At 38.4% G+C, this 18516-nt stretch overlaps 1 protein-coding gene across 4 annotated transcripts in view; it reads right to left on the bottom strand.

Moving 5' to 3' along the window:
* The window catches only part of LOC5573750, a 182674-nt gene that overhangs the window by 5747 nt on the left and 158411 nt on the right, over positions 1-18516 (bottom strand). For all 4 annotated transcript variants that reach the window (XM_021850408.1, XM_021850411.1, XM_021850407.1 and 1 more), the window contains exons 4-6: positions 7347-7467; positions 6570-6646; positions 5176-5557 (exon numbers count right to left, since the gene is read on the bottom strand). In XM_021850408.1, coding sequence (XP_021706100.1) covers positions 5176-5557; positions 6570-6646; positions 7347-7467 — 580 coding nt within the window. The remainder of the gene's footprint in view (positions 1-5175; positions 5558-6569; positions 6647-7346; positions 7468-18516) is intronic.

The raw sequence follows: 18516 nt of genomic DNA, 5'->3' as shown, positions 1-18516 counted from the left end.
CAAGGATTATTCTTACTAATTTAACGTAGATGTTTTTGGAAGGATACTGGCGGAGAGAATTTCTGGCGGTATCTATGGATAAATTTCTAGATGAATCGGTAGATGAGTCTGAGCGGTTCCACGCCAAATCGGTAAACGATGAAACTCGACTACCTTGGATTCAAATGGAATTTTGCACATAGTTTCGATATAATAGAATAAGTTTTTTCCACTGATGGAGAGACCATTTAAAATCAAGAGTAACTTCTGATAAGGGCGTATGTATTTTTGGCACCACCATTTAAAAAAAATTGTACCTCGGAAACCGTTTGTTATAGAGAAAAAGTGTCTGAGGAGGGATGGTAGACAATCAAATAGGCTTTGTAAAAAAAATATACACCGAAAAAAAATACTTTTATTGTCATGAAAAAATCGAAATTAAACCTTAAAACACAAATTGCAAAAAATAGGTATCTTCGATTTTTTTCAAATTTTTTTCTGTAAAATTTCAATGTAAAACCAGATGTTTTAAGCACAGTTTCAACATGGTGCAATCTAAAATAAAAAAGTTTTTCTAAGAGCAACTTTTGGTGCATTTCTTAAAATTCAATTTCTGGCCGTAGAAAAGACGTTTTGATGCTGTAATATGATTCTTCATCCAAAAACAATTCAAAATGCTAATAACAATGATCTTCCTAAAACTAGCCGTTTTCAAGATATTTAGGATTCAATTATATTAATATCATAAAACTTAAGAAAATACGCCCGTTTCATAAGTTACTCCAGATGCTCCACCAACAATGTTACGTTTATCTCTTTCCACATTAATATCCCATGTTTTAAGGACAGTTTCAACATGGTGCAATGTAAAACAATTTTTTTTTCTAGGGTCAACTTTCGGTGTATTTCTAAAAATTCAATTTCTGGTTATAGAAAAGGCGTTTTGATGCTGCAATATGATTTTTTATCCAAAAACAATTCAAAATTCTAATCTTCCTATAAGTTACCGCTTCAAGATATTTGGGATTGAATTTTATGGAAGTAATGGTGATCGGAATTATGACGATTTTTACAAATTTGGTAGTTTGCATAAATTTAAATTGATTTATTTGTTTTACTGCATATATTTATAAATTATTTATATATTTATAAGTTTCAATGCGAAAATATTCAATGTTCATAACGTAAATTGAAAAAAAATATCAAGAATTCTTCCAAGAACTAGCAAGGAATATCCGTTGTTATTCTTCCACGAACTATTCTGCGTATTCAACCACGTGCTTTAAAGAAATTATTCAACGAGATTTCTTCATTAATTATTTTTCAGCGCTTTCTCCAAGAACTCCTTTACCGTAATCCGGGGGCAAATTGATCACTATTTCACAACTTTTTGTGTTACCCTTGGGAATTCGAATATTGTCAAATAAATTTCGACAAATCATTCGACAAATTTATCGGTTTATGTAATCGACTTTTCATGAAATAATATTTAACATATTATAAAAATAGTTTGAATATCAAAAAATTAAAATGACACACTGAGGCGAAATTGATCACCATGTTTAAGAATGAAAAATGTCCGTATCTACTAAATTTAGGTCTCCTGAATCAGAAAATGATGTCAAAATTCTTACAACTCAAGTTTTTGATCATTTTATTACAAAATTAAACTTTGAAAATCTGCACAATACGCCTAAATGTAGGCAATTCCCCTTGAAATGAGCACATTTTTTAGAATAAATGGTTTTATGAGCAAAAAACTGTACTTGCTATGCTGTATGATATCAAAAATGTGTTCAGTAGTTCATACTTAAGCTTACACAACATTTTAAATAATCAAAGTTGACATGTACGCATAGCACCAGTAGATTGTTTAGCACCGACATTTCCAATGGTATTGTTAACACCTTCAAAAAGTGTGAATATTTCTATGCAAAACTGAGCCTAATAAAAATGAAATAGTGCAACATCATCATTAGACATCCATAAACTAGAAAACATGGAATGTCTGTGGTGCCAACGAAGCTTTCAGCATCCTTCGGAGGAAATGTTTTTTGGTACCGACCTGATCAAACTCGCCCCACTGATCAATTTGCCCCCAGATTACGGTACCAGTTTTCACTGAATTCCTCTAGGGATTCCTACAGAAAATCAATCAAACTAAGCCCGTAGTTGCTATTCAACAGATTTTTTTGGAGTTAGGCTTTCTTATCGTAACAGAATATTTATCAAACAATTTCTATCTGATTGTTAGAAAAATCCCTTAAAGGATTCACAAAAACGTCAAAAGTCGATATATCAGTCATCTGAAATGCTTGATTTGTTCAGAGGATTGTGAGCTGCATTATGTGATAGGGGATGTCTGGGATGTCTATTAAAATAAAGTATTGTGGAGTCTAGATATTGAAAACAATTCAAAACATTTTTGTTCGAATTTTATAGGCTAAATACATTCAACTAAAAAACTATGAAATAATATCAATAAAAATATGTGAGTAACTTAGAAGATAAGTGTATTTAATTAGGATCACAACGCAGACAATAACTTTTGAAAATTTTATCTAGGTTTCGACTTTTAATATTTTTTATGGGAAAAGTCTCTTTTTGAATATAACTGGGGTGTTAGAGGATTATTTTTCCTAATTATTCCAAGTTATTAAATTCATTCGATTTATGCCATAATATATTCCAATATACTTTAGGCTTGTTCCGTGAAGTAAAACTGGTTTGTAAAAGTTAAGGGGTCTATTTTGTTTGTTATTGAAAATAACCGAATTACTGAAGGTATTTATATCAAATATCGAAGAACTTTTTTTGCAGTAACTCAAGAGTTTCCTGATACAAGGGAGAATATATTGAATCAGACAAAGGTTTTTATCTTCTTTCGGAAATTCCAAACGATCTTCTTTTGGTGGACCTTTTTTTAATGACTGTGGTTGAACTATTTAGGGTTTTTAGAAGTTTTGAATTTAGAGTCTTATGAATACCAGTAAAAGTTTAAGGCGAATAATATTAGCGATATTAAGAACATTACCAAAGAAGTCTTCCATTAGAATATTTTTTAGAAATGTTCTTCTATCAAAAAGCCTCTAGGAATTCCGCCCCAGAATTGCATAAGAATTGTCAACAAATGGCTGAATATCCCTACACAGATTCCTTTACCGCTATGCTAATTTCAAGGTCAAGTATTCCTTGTTTTTCAACAAATTACCTCATGGTTTTTCACTGAAGATCTGAAGGAAAATATTCAGAGAGTATAATTAGGGATTTAAAGCAGAATTTCCAGAGAAAAGTATAGACGAATTTCTGACGCAATTTGTGATATATTCTGTAAATATTTCTGGAGGACTTTTGATGAACATCGCAAAAGAACTTCTAGTTCATTTTTTGAAACCAGTAGTCTGAAAAATTCAGAGAGAACTTGCTAGTAGAACTTTTAGCTAAATATCTCAGTATAAGACTTGTCGAAATTCAATGTTTTTATTTTTAAATAATTGCAAGAAAAACGTTGAACTTGCTAAAAGGTTTTTTGTTACGTCCAGGAACATCCGGAATCAATTTGTGGATAAAAAGTAGACATTGTTTCAATGATTGATGTCCTAAAACAATTAAAGTTGAAAATATGAACAAAAAAATTACAAAATCATTTGAATAATTCCCGACAGATTCATAGCCAATATACGATAAATTTCTGAAGCCACTCTTTGATATTCTCAGAGATAGTATAGTATAATCTGTTTTTAAAATTCTTAAGAATTTAAAACACAATAGGATTCCTTGAAACCAACATTTGTTAAAATTCAAGCAATTAGTTAATTCATGCGAAATTAATTGAAAAAAAGCGAGAAAAAAAATAATTGATTGCTGGAATTGAAAGAAGAAAACGATTTTGTTGGACTTTTTGACACCAGAGTAAATTTCTGTCATTTATCTAAAAAATAAAAAAAAAAACTCAGAGAGGTTGAAATTCTTCGAAAAGATCTGTTATTTTTAAGTATAATTTTTCGCTTCAAATCCCAGATATATATTGTCTAAGGAATTACTTAAGTAATTCGACATTTTACAATTAATTTTGTTGGCCATAATAAAATAAATTTTTGTATGGATTTCTGATAAGTGAAATCTTCATCTTTGGACATCTAGGGCAGGGTATTCTCCTAAAACATAACCATAATACAGTAAACGCATTGCACCACACTAAAACATTGAAAATAGCATTGTTCGTATCGTTCAGATAATACGATAATAGAGTTCTAGTATATTGACGCACTTTTGTGTTTTGTGCGACGGAGATGTGGAAAATCATCGTTTATTGCACACATCAACAATGAAAAGTTGATTTTAGCGGTAACAAATCGAGCGACAGCCGAAAAATTTAATTGGGTGTCAAGCGATTCACCGAAGTCAGAACCGCCACGCTGACGCTGTGTACGACAAGCGAGGTTTTCCAACTGCTGTTGTACAAAATAGTGAAGATTTATTTTTCAATAAGATAGTCATGTTAACTGATAAAACATTTTTTTCTCACAATACGGTCGTGTATACTAATTTCAGATATTTATTACCATCCAAAATTCTGGGGGGTTGGATGATTCTGGAGGGGGCCAGCCCCCCTGTGTTGCTACGCCAATTAGGCATTTCACGGCGAAATTCTTTCTCTTTCGCTCTTCAACAAAACTTGAAAACAATGGTGCCAGCACCTGTCAACTTTGACAAGTACTGGCACCGTTGTTTTCAGATTTCCCGAAGGAGGGAAAGAGAGCGATTTTCTGATGACGTCACCGTGCAATGGGCAATGGCTTTCGGTGAAAGTAATGTTACCCTATCTGGAGCAAAATTGTCATTTAATTCTTGAATGATAGCTCGATCTCGTTGCTCGTTTTAAAACGAGAATAGTTTTATTCCAAATGTAAATTTGAAAAAATATTATATTTGGATCGGACTATGCAGTTCAAAACGCCAGTTTGTGGCATGACACAATGCGCTGACATATTATTTCAGAGCCCTTTCATGAGATCTGACCCAGCGCCCCAATACTTAAATTCGGCACTGGGAATAGTACATTCTGGGGAATACGATTCTGTAGAACACTTAATTCTGGAGACCAAATTCTAGGAAAAGGTTTTCTGGGGAATGTTACAGACTCATGAGAATCAATCCACGAAACGTCATGCAACTATTGACCATGTCACTTACCACGAATAGAACCGATAGCTAGACTGCTTCTCGATGACCCGGCGCATCTGCTCCAGCTTGTCCAGCACCTTGGAGATCACCTTAACGCGTAATCGGAACCCGTTGTGGAAAAAGTTGTGCAGTGCTCCCTTGAAGCCGTCCTCGTTCAGTTCCCGGCCCCAGTATTTGTCCTTCTTCATGTAGTGATCGATGTCCGCCTGGTAGACCTGCATACCGCACAGGCGAACCCCGAGCGAGGCCGAAGTGCTAGCGGCACACTTGGCCATCTGCTTGCTGCGTTTCTCGGCCGAGGCATCGTCCCCGTGCTGGCGGGTGCCCATCTTCAGATCCAGGATGCACGGCTGCCGATAGCACGAGGTGATGTTTTCCAGCATGAGGAAATCTGTGGAAGGGTAGCGGGGAAAGAAGCAGAAAGACGAGACACAGAAACGGTTCATTAGTATTTTTCGAAAGCCTTGAACGAGCTTTGCGCGATATGCAAATTGAAAGAGACAAGAGTCACACATTTCTTCGCCAATGCCTCTGGAATGGTTGGTGGTTGTGGTTGGTGCTCGTGTTTGATGATGCTCGCTCGCGTGTTCTTATACATATGCATGGATGATGATATAGGACGGCCACATACAGTTCACACGGTTATGAAGCGGTGATCCACGGATATCAAAATCCAGTCTGCGCAGAAAATGACCTAATCGGTGCTGTTTGGGACATTACCGTTTCCCAGATCGGGAGGGGATTGTTTCAGCAAATATAAACAAACCGAATCCGGTTGGGGAACCAGTTTTACACGACTGTTCATATTTGGGTATCAAATTGGGTGATAAAAATGGTAAAAATAGGAATACGGAAATAACAGAAACAAAAAAAAAACAAGAGGAATGTTAAGCAGATATAGCATCAGGCAGCGAACGAGCGGACAAAGATGAGCGACACGACGGTTTATTATGTTATTTCGATATGACAGTGGTTCTCGATCTTGTAATGGGTGCGACCGTTCTATCTAGTTTTTTTTAAGTCTTATGCCGTAACTACACTAAATTCTAAGTTTCTACAATAGATCCTTTTCTAACTGTTTCTAAATAGTACAAAGTTATCATTATTTAGATTGTATTTTACATTTGGATCAAATATACAGTTTTTCACGTTTATTAAACTTTCATAAAATCCTTTTTTTTTTGAAAATTACAATTTTGGGTAGGTATTATGGAAAGATGGATATCACTCCTCAACAGTCGCACCCCCACTAGACGAAGACCACTGTTCAAAATGCTAATGCTCCTAAAAATGCATGGAGAAACGTTTGCTAAGGACAAAAAAAAGCAGAAACAAGGCGATGTGCATTCGGCGCTCTTTCTGTGGGCCCTCCTCTCTCCATTCCGTGGTCGATCGATACTAACATTGTTTGTTGGAGTTGTCAATCTGTGAAATACTTTTTAACACTTCTGAAGGTATGCCATTCTTATGTATTTTCATCCTGAAAGTAAAAGAAAAAAGAAATGAAAAAGGGAAAGTCTCTGATTAGTGATTACGGTTGAACAGTGGGCGAATTAGAAATGGCGGTCTGAATATCTACTATATAGGCTAAAATGAGATTGCTTGTAGTAAAGGCTGACAGTATCTGCAGAGGGCGGCAGTAGTCTATCTTATATCAATTACGCAAAAAAAGGCAAACATTGGGACTCTTTCGCTGTTCAATCTGGGGAATGAGAGGAACAGACACACAGGTAGTAGTTTTGTTTCTTTTTTCCTGTTTTTTTTTATCTTGAAAAGGTAAGTAACAATTTACCATTGCTTCACAGATCACTGGCCGACAGCTGAGCGGACGAGTTTTTGTGGAGCTCGACGTTGCATTTGCGCAGCACACTGCTGTTGTGTCAGAGTGTGCAACAACGTGCGCGGCTTGCAACACACACATTCTCAACAAGTTCACCTTAGGAGGAGAGGCGGGTCTGTCTCGTCTACTCTACACGTGTGAGTATGTGAGAGCGATTGTAGATTGGTCTGCATGTCGCGCCACGCACACACGCTCGCACACTTGCCATGGGGGGGAGGGGCATTGTGTGACGGACAGACCACAGAACACAGTTGGCTGCAATTTGGATTACAAAACACAATGGTAATGGCCAAAGGGAAAGTGATGGTTCTCGGAGATAAAGCATGGATCGGACACTTACCGTAGTACTTCCTCGCGTTTACGCTTCGAGGCGGCCGTTTTGCGACCTGGATCGTCCCGAAAGCTCGGCGAGTAGCGCTTTTCCAGCTTGGTACCGCCCATGGTGGTGGCTTGCATGACACCTGGAAAAAGAGAAACGAAAAAAAATGTTAGTAATTATTTTTACAGGGGTTCTTTCAGAATTTTCTCCAAGAATTACTCCAAAGATTTTTTCCAGACATTGGTCCTGAAACTGCTCTATTATTCGAGCGAGTCCTTAGCAATACCTGCAGATACGCATATTCGAAGAGCCCTCTAGGAACTCTCCCATAAGTTTAACCATGAACCGAAATTCAAGAGAAACTTTTTTTTTAAACACCAAGAATTCTCACCTTATAGCTTGTGCGACTACAGACCTGGTTCAAAAACACACAGTTCTGTTTAGTTCAGAATTAATTTAGAACTAACAATGTCCATATTATTTACACGGGCGCAACGCTTTCTTGGGATTAGTTTACATTTCAAAGTGGAACGCCCTCATATTTCTGTCTCATCTAAACTTGTAAACAACCAGCTAGGAATGTGCCAAAACAAAATATACTTTTGAAATAATTGCAACCGGGTGGAACAAACTGCACTAATCGAAACATGGTAACACGCTGATTGTTTTCTCAATTGGGCAAGTATCAAAGTGGGCAAATAATGGCACCTCTACAAAGGCAGCGAAATATGTATTACAAAGTAGCTACCTGCCGGTTCAAACAAACGATAGACAAATAAACAAATTAAAGCCCCACTATTCCCGAAATAGACTTAGCTAGCAGCACTCTGTCGATCCTGCCGTATAACATGCTTTGATCAAACGGGTAGTTCATTGATTTATCCATCATTTGCAGTGTAAACACCGGTGTGGAACGTTTCGAAGTGCATTGCATGGCCTGTCGTATGTGAGTGAGACAGGGCGGAATGCGATAAGATAACACATTATAGAATGAAATCATCGAACGATTATTTGTATCTGATGCTCCACGTGCCAATTTTGCCAGTTGCTTGGAACAGAATAGTGAGAATACTTCTGGCTGGGCGTCCGTTGTCGGACTTGGGTTGGATAGCTACATTATTTGCACGCTGTTGCCAGTTGGCGTAATATGGATGTGTGATGAATGGATCGTGCCGCTTAATGCGATTATCTGTGGTGATAAATGGTTGAGCATTGCATTAGGTCCCATTTGGTTACATTTTTATCGTCAACAGTTCGAGCTCTAATGACATGTTCCTTGAAATACTCTTTCATTTTATTTAAAGGTAGATTGTAAAAAAAACTCGAAGGCCGACATTTTTCAGAGATCTTTTTTGAAAAATGTTAGTGTGGACACAATTTTCAAATTCTTCACACTATTTTTTGTGAATTCCTTGCAAAAATAAGACACAACAACAATTCTCTAGTGTACGAAATTTTTATTAGAATTTATGAAACTTTATTTCTTGAGTCTTTGCGAGTCCTCCCACGATCCCTAGGTCCTTCCAGATTACTAGCAAACTCCGTATAAGATCTATACTTCGGTAAATTGCTGACCAGATCTTGGCGTACTGTTAGATCTTTGTCGAATAAGTCATGAAATACTTGGCAGATTCAGAACAAGATTCTTGATTGCTTCATGAGACCTCATCAAATCATTTTTGTAATCCATCCACATCCGTTACATCTACAGCACTTGCTTTACAAGTCGTTTGACGTATTTATTTGAATATTTTTGATGGATTCATGACTAGATTCTTAGTGGTTTGCTGATGAGAATCGTTTTGAACTCCTAAGTATAAAGATTTATTCCTATGTTTATAATGTGTACACAATTGGTTGATGAAATCCACATCAACCGTGGACCCGAGTAACATGTTACAATTAAAGCATATCAACCGATATATGACCAAATCCGGTCATAATAGTTAATCTACCTCAATAACAACTTGTGTGCTGCTTGGGAAGTTATCTTAACTTAAACATAAATGTGCGTACTGTGTAACACACAGTATCGGTCAGAAAAAAAAGTACCAAAGCTATTTTCCCATGCAGAATGACCAAATTCAGGTAGTAATATAGCCATTGGTTTTCAAATTACTGCAATATTTAAAACAGAAGAACCAAACGTGATAAAATTATATTTTTTTTACACAAAAAAGCACCAAGATAAAAAGCGCTAATGCAGATTACACTGTGGAACACGTTTTTGTCTCAAGTATCAAAATACCGTTATTTACTTATTTAAGGGTTACTGAATCCATTGCCGTTTTCAAAAATATCATGGCACGTCTAGTTTTGAGATATTGGCTATTGTTGAAGCGTAAAACGGAATAGGATAGTCACACTGTAGATGATTGGTAGCAGCAGACCATCAATGATTGTCAGCATACTTGCGGCAGAATAGTTTTCGCGCCATAATCCGTTTACATGTGTATGCTTCAACTTGTAATGCTTTGTACTCTTTGTCCCCTTTGTTACTTTGTTTGTTACATCAATTTTTTTGTCTTCAAGAAGTATAAAACCACCATAGTAGATAGACTCAGATAATAGTCCTTGAGATTTCGTACGACAAGTGACTCATAGTAAGAACGCGCGCAGTTAAAACCAGTATTCAGTCAGAATAAATCGCCGTCAGTCAAAGTTAAGTTACAGTTTGTGCCAATACAGTTTGAAAAGCAATATATTAGTGTAGTTTACATAGAAGAAAACAATCTTTTAGTGAGTGCAATAAATCACAGTTAAACCACGAATTCTTGATTCTGTTTTGCCATGAAGAAGTACCACTCGGCAAGTGATCCAAACCAACAGACGCTCTTATGTGCGTTAACATAAAATGGTCCTTCGAACCGGATAGGATCATCGTCGCGAGAGCCGTACTTGTTGTCCGTCGGGAATCCGTTCAGCAGTCCGTGTTTGTGTTTTTTCGTAAACACCGAAACGTCAACCAAGTGCGGGCGAAAACAGAAAATGTCGCCCGAAGGGTAACACGCAGATCAAAAACCCGGAAGAATGTCTTTCTAATTGTGCCATAAATTATGCCAATAAATGTGAACAAAATGCCAGTATCGACAGCATTAGTTAGTTGCAATTGCCAAGATAGTTGCAAAAATTGCCATTTTGTTATCCGTGATGTGCGCCATCTTCGTCAGTACTATGTATGTTGCGAGAATTGCATGCAAACACAAAAATCATCGTTTGTCCAAAAAGTTTTCATACGAGTAAATTCTTTGCGGTCACAAAACACGACCACCTACGCGCGAAGAAACCATGGATCGTGAAACGGGCGAAAATAGAAAGTGTCGACAGCAGCTCTCGGTCTCTCAGTCGGTGAAAACTGTCAGTGCAGGTGGCAGAAGAAAACAAACAACGACGACTTAATCAAAACAGTAATGTTTGTAAACAGTACCGACGGCATCGATGCAATTCGGTTTTTGGTGAAGTATCTGATGAAATCAATGGAAATCGGGATGAAAGTGACTCACATCGTAGTTTGATTCCGTACATTTTGCTAATAACGTCGGTAGTCGGTAGTACAAAAAATCGCGTGTGGCAGTACAGCAGAAAAATAGACAGAACACAGTGTGCTGAAAACCATCGTCAGTGGGACAAACGCGATTTGTTATGTGTAAAATTGTGAAACTCGGCACTTCCAAATCCTAAGTGTGGAGATCATTGTGAAGGTTGTCGTTTTGCCTGATAGTAGGAGGAAATTTTGCCCGAGCAGATTTTTACACTAAGCACAGTCAGTTGATCGCTGCATCGAAAGCAGTTGGAAATCCATCGCACAGTGGTTACAATGTGGAATTTTGTTCGACCAAAAACGGATTCAGTCTGCATTATACACCAACAAAAGATCCAGGAGATAGGTCATCAGCTACGTCAAGAGACGTATACGGGGGCCAACCGGTCCCCGTTTCCGGGCAAGTCGTTTTATGTTTCATTTTAACAAAGTAAAAAGCATCCTCTCATCTGTTCCAGAGAATAAGGAACAGTGGCTGCAAATCGAATTTGTATGCCATAGTCAAGCAAGCACAAAGAAATCCAGCTATCCATCAAGCGTCCCATTGTCAGTCGTGAATTAGCCAGACAGGACCATCCCAACCAGTCAACCAAGTCTTTCAACGTCAGTTAGTCCAGTGCAGCCGCACTCATCAGTCAAGAATGTCCACAGGATCCATCCTACATTTGTTCAGAGCTAAGCAGCTAGTTTTTCGAAGGACATCATCACAGAGACATCGCAGCCAATCGGGTTGCAAATTTGGAATTAAGTCGCAGAAAAGTATTGGTCCCTCAGTCAAGCTTGCTAATCGTCAGCAAGCCCAGTCAGTTGGCTCTAGGAGTCAACGCTCAATGCAATCGATCAGTGAGATACAGCAGTTGTTGAAGGAAGAAGCAATGGAAGGCATCATCGTCCGGTCATTTCGCTTGGATTTGACTCAATTTGGTCCACTCACCCTGAGTGGAAATGACTTAACGGTGCGACAGGCACGGCAGTTAGGTCATCGGTCGCTTGTTCATCGGCAGCAAGCAAAATACTTTCTGGGCGCTCACAGAAGGGATTCGTTTCGGGTCTGCCCGCCATGGGAGACCACCTTCACAAACTTGTGTGAAGGCATTTCAGTAGGGAGCGCAATTCGTTGATCGCCTGAAGTTGCACGCCTCAAAGATCAGTTTTGCTGTATGTTAATTGGCTATCAGGAGTCAATAAGTAGAACCAATACTTCAGTCCAGCTTGCTACCGTAGTAAGTACCCCAGATCTTGTGCGCTCGCATGATTGGGTTGTCAGGTCTGCCCACCAAGGGAGACACCTTCACAGCCGTGAAGTATTCGTAGCTAAAATCTCAACCGGAGATCTAGATTTCAAAGGAGCGCAACCGTCAATACAAAATGTCCTTCGTCAGGAAGCACTAGCTGCAGTCAGTTCAAATTCGGAAAGGCAAGCAACTTGTCGAAATTGTCACCGGATACACAGTCATTATTATTATTATTATTTATTAAGGACACTTTACCACTTTAGTGGCATTCGTGTCAGAGGATACACAGTCAGTATCAGCTTAGTCGTATGAATAACAGAAAGTCATCAAGCCATCAACTGATGATGAGCCATCCAAAGGGATCGTCGGCACCAAAGGGTGTCCATCGGAGGCCTGAGGGCCTCCACTCAGGCAAGTCGTTTTTTGTTATTTTAATACAGTTGAAGAAGCCGTCTTTCATTTTATTGATAGTAGTCGCCACCGTGGACGGCCAAAGATTGGTCGAAAGAGAAACATCGCCAAGTCATAGTTCATCAGTATGTGTCAACGCCACCGGAGACCCTATGCAGTCAGTCAAATCTACCATCAGTCGGCGCAGCGAGAAATCAATATCATCAGTCAAGATTATTATGTCGAGAACAGAAAACGTTGAAGTCGCAGTATGAAGTCATCATTAAGAAGGACTCCAAATTGGATGGCTTGGCTGCCATCATTAGTCATCGAAGAAACCGAAATCATCTCGACATCAAGTTCACCAGGAGAACAAATACGAAACAGCAGTTGCCAATCACAGTCTATCAAGAAAATCGTCAGGTCGTCAACATTTTCATCAGTATTGTTATGCGGTATGGCGGTTCCAGCAAAAACGCGCCGTCACGTTCTCCCGGAGCATCCGCTCCGGGGCATAGTTAAGTATCGCTGTTCCAATTTCCAACCTGCTTTATTTCCGACTCGTAATACTGTTCGATACCTCCAGACAAGCACCGATTCGAGGACGTTGACAACACTGGAACTGCCCAGTGCCCACCAATCAATTATGTCACCAGGCCTGTGCAACGCCAGCCAGTTGAACCACCATGTCGCCAGTCAATCGCTGAAGTTCCCATCCCGGATTGAATGCAGCATTTATCCAGTAATCCCGATGGAAAAGGTCTTCGTTGTCGGAGATACGACTAAGAGATCCAGTTCCTCATCGCAGTTTGCTGAAGCTCTACGAACCCGTGAACCCAGCCAAGAGGAATAAGCTTCCAAGCAACCAGTACATCGTTAAGGACCAATGGAACAATAGGCCTTCCACAACGATCGGACGACTTATTGAGATCAGTCCACCTGCAATCAACCAGCAACATGCAGCACCATACGTCATAGGATGACACCAGGTTCATCAGAAACAGTACGTTATGAAATAGTTCAGGCAGTGAGACACGTAAGATAGTTCAGGCAGTTAATTAGATCTAGGCAGATAGTTGAAAGCCTTCAGTTTGTAGACTTCCGTCTTTCAAAGGGGGCGGTATGTTGAAGCGTAAAACGGAATAGGATAGTCACACTGTAGATGATTGGTAGCAGCAGACCATCAATGATTGTCAGCATACTTGCGGCAGAATAGTTTTCGCGCCATAATCCGTTTACATGTGTATGCTTCAACTTGTAATGCTTTGTACTCTTTGTCCCCTTTGTTACTTTGTTTGTTACATCAATTTTTTTGTCTTCAAGAAGTATAAAACCACCATAGTAGATAGACTCAGATAATAGTCCTTGAGATTTCGTACGACAAGTGACTCATAGTAAGAACGCGCGCAGTTAAAACCAGTATTCAGTCAGAATAAATCGCCGTCAGTCAAAGTTAAGTTACAGTTTGTGCCAATACAGTTTGAAAAGCAATATATTAGTGTAGTTTACATAGAAGAAAACAATCTTTTAGTGAGTGCAATAAATCACAGTTAAACCACGAATTCTTGATTCTGTTTTGCCATGAAGAAGTACCACTCGGCAAGTGATCCAAACCAACAGACGCTCTTATGTGCGTTAACAGCTATTAAAAATGCAAAAATTGACTATTTATATCAGCCAAAATGCATGCAAGTTTCCCAGCTTGAGTCGTTACATGCCTAGTTTTTGCACAACACCTGAAATTTCACACAATTGAGATATCACCGGCGATCATTCCTGGGTTACTACGGTAGTCCCGAAGAGCCAAAGTACTCATTCAGCTATAGTTGTATTAGAAGAGTCGGTATTCAAAATCATGAAGAATGAGCCATCGCATGCCTAGTTTTGTTAAAAAAAACTAAATATCGCACAACATGAGATTCTACTCCATTACCCCGAAAGCTATTTCCCCGAATGCCATCACCCCGAATTCCATTACCCCGAGTTTACCATTACCCCGAATTCCATAATCCCGAATGCTATTTCCCCGAATTTACAATTATCTTGACATGATGATATTGATGAAATTTCCCCATGATATTGGAATTCGGAGTAATGTCATTCGGGGTTTTGGAATTCGGGGTAATAGCGTTCGAGCTAATGGCATTCGGGGTAATGGGGTAGAATCAATTGAACTAGAAGAGTCACAGGTATTCAAAATCATGAAGATTGAGCCGTCGCATGCCTAGTTTTGGTACCAAAACTGAAATGTCCCACAATACGGGTATCTCCGGTGGCCATTCCTGGGTTACTTCGTGATAAAAAAAATGTAGCCAGAATGGTCATTTATCCATAATTGAACTAGAAGAGTCACAGGTATTCGAAATCATGAAGATTGAGCCGTCGCATGCCTAGTTTTGGTAAAAAAACTGAAATGTCTCACAATAAGGGTATCTCCGGTGGTCATTCCTGGTTTATTTCAGTGGCCCAGAAGTACCAAAGTGGCCATTTATCTATAATTGAACTAGCAGAATCACAGGGATTCAAAATCATGAAGATTGAGCCGTCGCATGCCTAGTTTTGGTGCTAAAACTTTGTGGTCCCATATTACGGGTTTCCCGGTCGCCATTCCGGTGCTCCAAAAGGATCAGAATTAAATCCAATCATCCTTTTGGCAAAATACATCCGAACACAAAAAACTGTTAAGAATTGGGCACAATTGATTTGGTTTTGTTGCATAAATCTGAGTAATTTCATCGAATTGATACTGGACCGAATTTTTCACGGAATGTGCGCCAGTGGTTGGTTCCTTATTATAGAAAAATTTTATGCCAAAATATCCATCAACCAAATAGTACCGATGTGAATTTCATATACAAAACTGCGATGGAAACTTACTTTTCGGATGTTCCGGGTTTCCGGAACCAGGTATGAATAACTAAGTGATATGAGAATCTCTATTCACAGTCCACGTGAATACCTATTCAACAATATGAGGACGGTTCAGATTACTTGTTTAGTTACGAAACTACAGGTTGTCAAAATAAGGGTCTCTGAAGGGACTTTTTTCAGATGTAGCAGGTTCCCGGTGACCACGGTGACTAAATCCGGATCACCGGGAGGGTATCTGAAACTAGACATGTGTGCCTTTCATTTAAGCCCAACAGAACTACTTCTGGGTACCTATTTTTGACAAAAATAAAAATTTAGGTTTTTGCAAAACTTATTAAAATATAATATGTTTATTTTTTTTTCTGGGACATATTTTATTTTCCGTGTAACTAACGATTTGAAATTATTTCAATTCCGCCAGGCTTTTCTTCTGCAATAGGTTGTTTGAAGAAAAATATAAAATTTGAAAACAATTTATATTAGATTGTATTGCAAATTAGACCCATGCATTTCTAGGCTATAAAAAGTACAATTTTTTCAAACATTTTTTTTAAATACAAAAATGTTTCAAAAGTCGTGTAAAACTTTCCTAATATGCGTGTTATGAACCAAGGCTTAAGGTGAAACATCTCGGAATCCAAAGCTGACTGGCACAATGGCCGACTTCTCCCCCTACTCACGTTTTCAAAGGCACAAAACTGAAGAAATAGTTGGCAAACGTTCCTGATCTTCTTATTTTAAGCTTTCTGCTAGTGCACAAAGCCAAAATAAAAAGTGCACTGTTGTGGGATGCTTTCTTCGCGAGATTTGTGTATTTGAAGTTTTAGTACAATCTTGGAAGTTGATTCCAAACTGTTTCACTTTAAGCCAAAATGAAATCATTTTAATTTCCGAGCTAAGAAAAAATTCACAAAATTCCAAAAGGTACCCCGTCTAAAGGCGGGGTTGGGTATTTGAGGGTTAATACAGCATTGGACAAAACATTTGCAACTTTTTCGATTTTCCATACAAAATGATCAACTTTGGTAAGCTAGATCTCAGTTTTTTATGGACCGATTTGAATGAAATTTTCATAGAACATCAGTCATAACTTGAATTTTAACAAATATTTTTGAGTGATTTTTCCAATCACGAGTTCAAAAGCAGTAACGGTTTGACTAAAGTGAATTTTTCGACGATTTTTTATAATTGACATAACTAAACACATTAAAGGAATAGTTTGATGATATCTTCAGCAAAGTTTTAGGGTTTGACGAGATGAACAAGTTTGTTGAAGATAGTTTTTGTGAGTGACTATCAGAATTTTGAGTTTGAATAGTTTTAAATTTTTCGTCGAAATTTTCACTTCAGTTAAATCGTTATTACATTCAGACATCATGTATACGCGCTTCATATCAAGAGTTTGAGATCAGCTTGCCATGAGCGCACAAAAATAATCGCGCGCTTGAGCACGTGCTCTGGTGAGATACATTTTTTTAGATCTCATGTAGCATTGTACTAGCTCAAACGATCACATCTGCACTGGCTCATGCGCCGTCTCATGAGAAAATCTCAATGTGACGGTGCATTTGAGCCTCGCAGGCGAAGGTTTCAGAAACAAGGAAAAGGGATTAAACTATGAATTAAACTGCCCGTGGCCAGTTTGAAAGGACTGACGTGGTTCAACACGGTTGAGGTTCTAGCATTTGAATTGAAAAACTTGTACTGGCCACCGAAGAAGCATAGGCATAGACCGAAGTCGTATGCTTCAGTGGGGTCATTGTACTAGGCAAACATAAATGCATAAAAGTACCTCTAATAAGCGCATGTGACGAGCATCACAAGATGTCTCATGAGACTCGCTCACTAAGATATATTTTGTACGTATCCACATCTCGTGTCTCACATATTCTGTGAGCTGCGATATGAAATATCGCATGGCACACTAGCTCATTCAGATATACATGAGAAACACGACACTCTGATTACATTCAAACTCGTGATTGGAAAAATTATTAAAAATATTAAAATTCAAGGTATGACTGATGTTCTGTGTAAATTTCATTCAAGTCGGTCTAAAAATAATTGAGATCTAGCTTACCAAAGTTGATAATTTTGTATGGAAAATCGAAAAAGTGACAAATGTTTTGTTCAATACTGTATATACATACTTTTCTTTTTTCGTCATTACTAAAATAACCTTTTGAAAGGTTTTTTTACTTTTTAATCTTCTACCAATAGGGAGCCGGATCCTATTCTTGGCACGTTTGATTCACTTCGGCAGTGGGTTTTTTTGAAAGATACTGAGCTCATATTTTTCAACAATGTGCGTCGTATTGAAAAGCTTCTTATTGCAAAATTTCAAACAAATCGGCCGAGATAAACCCCCCATGCCAAAGTGAATCATGGAAGTGCCCAAGTAGCTCTGCACCCTATCTTTTCACCGCGAGACAGGAATGTAATCCTAATTTAAAGTAAGAGTCGTATTTTTCTTCCTTATCCATGGATCGCATCACCGACCAAAGGTGACTCCCAGATCTTTTTCCTCCCTCACTAATAAACACCCTTCCTGTGATGATTGTGGAGATGCAGATGTAGTGTCAGTGACATAAGTTAGTAACCAAATGCTGTTTTTCCATACTAAATGCCCATGTTTGGGGTGCTGTATCTCAGCTTCTGGTAGTCCGAATTGGCTGAAATTTGGATGACGAACTACAAATAACTTGAAGTTTTGCCTATAAGGGAATTATAACATTGCAGTCATTTTACATAGAGTTTCAGAGGGTTGTTCAAAGACAAAAGTAAGTAACCGAGAGGCTTTTCAATTTAATTCGAAAATGGTAAGTCGTGGATAGTTCGTGTGTTCTGCAAACTTGTGTAACTTCCGAAATTGAACAACTTCAAGTTATTTGTAGTTCGTCATCCAAATTTCAGCCAATTCGGACTACCAGAAGCTGAGATACAGCACCCCAAACTTGGGCATTTTGTATAGAAAAACAGCATTTGATTACTAACTTATTTCACTGACTGTACTATCGCTCTCTAGAAGCAACAATCATTACACACTAACATTCCTTCCCTATCCCAACTGACTGTAAGGGCTTGGCCGGCGCCGTTATTGATCAATTCAGTATGGGACTTGCTAAAATGTACACTTCGAGAGTAAGCGGAAATT

Source organism: Aedes aegypti, chromosome 3 (genome assembly GCF_002204515.2).
Source record: "Aedes aegypti strain LVP_AGWG chromosome 3, AaegL5.0 Primary Assembly, whole genome shotgun sequence".
Classification (NCBI taxonomy): Eukaryota; Metazoa; Arthropoda; class Insecta; order Diptera; family Culicidae; genus Aedes; species Aedes aegypti.
The sequence above is the reverse complement of the archived record's forward strand: the minus strand, read 5'-3'. Positions and strand labels throughout refer to the sequence as shown.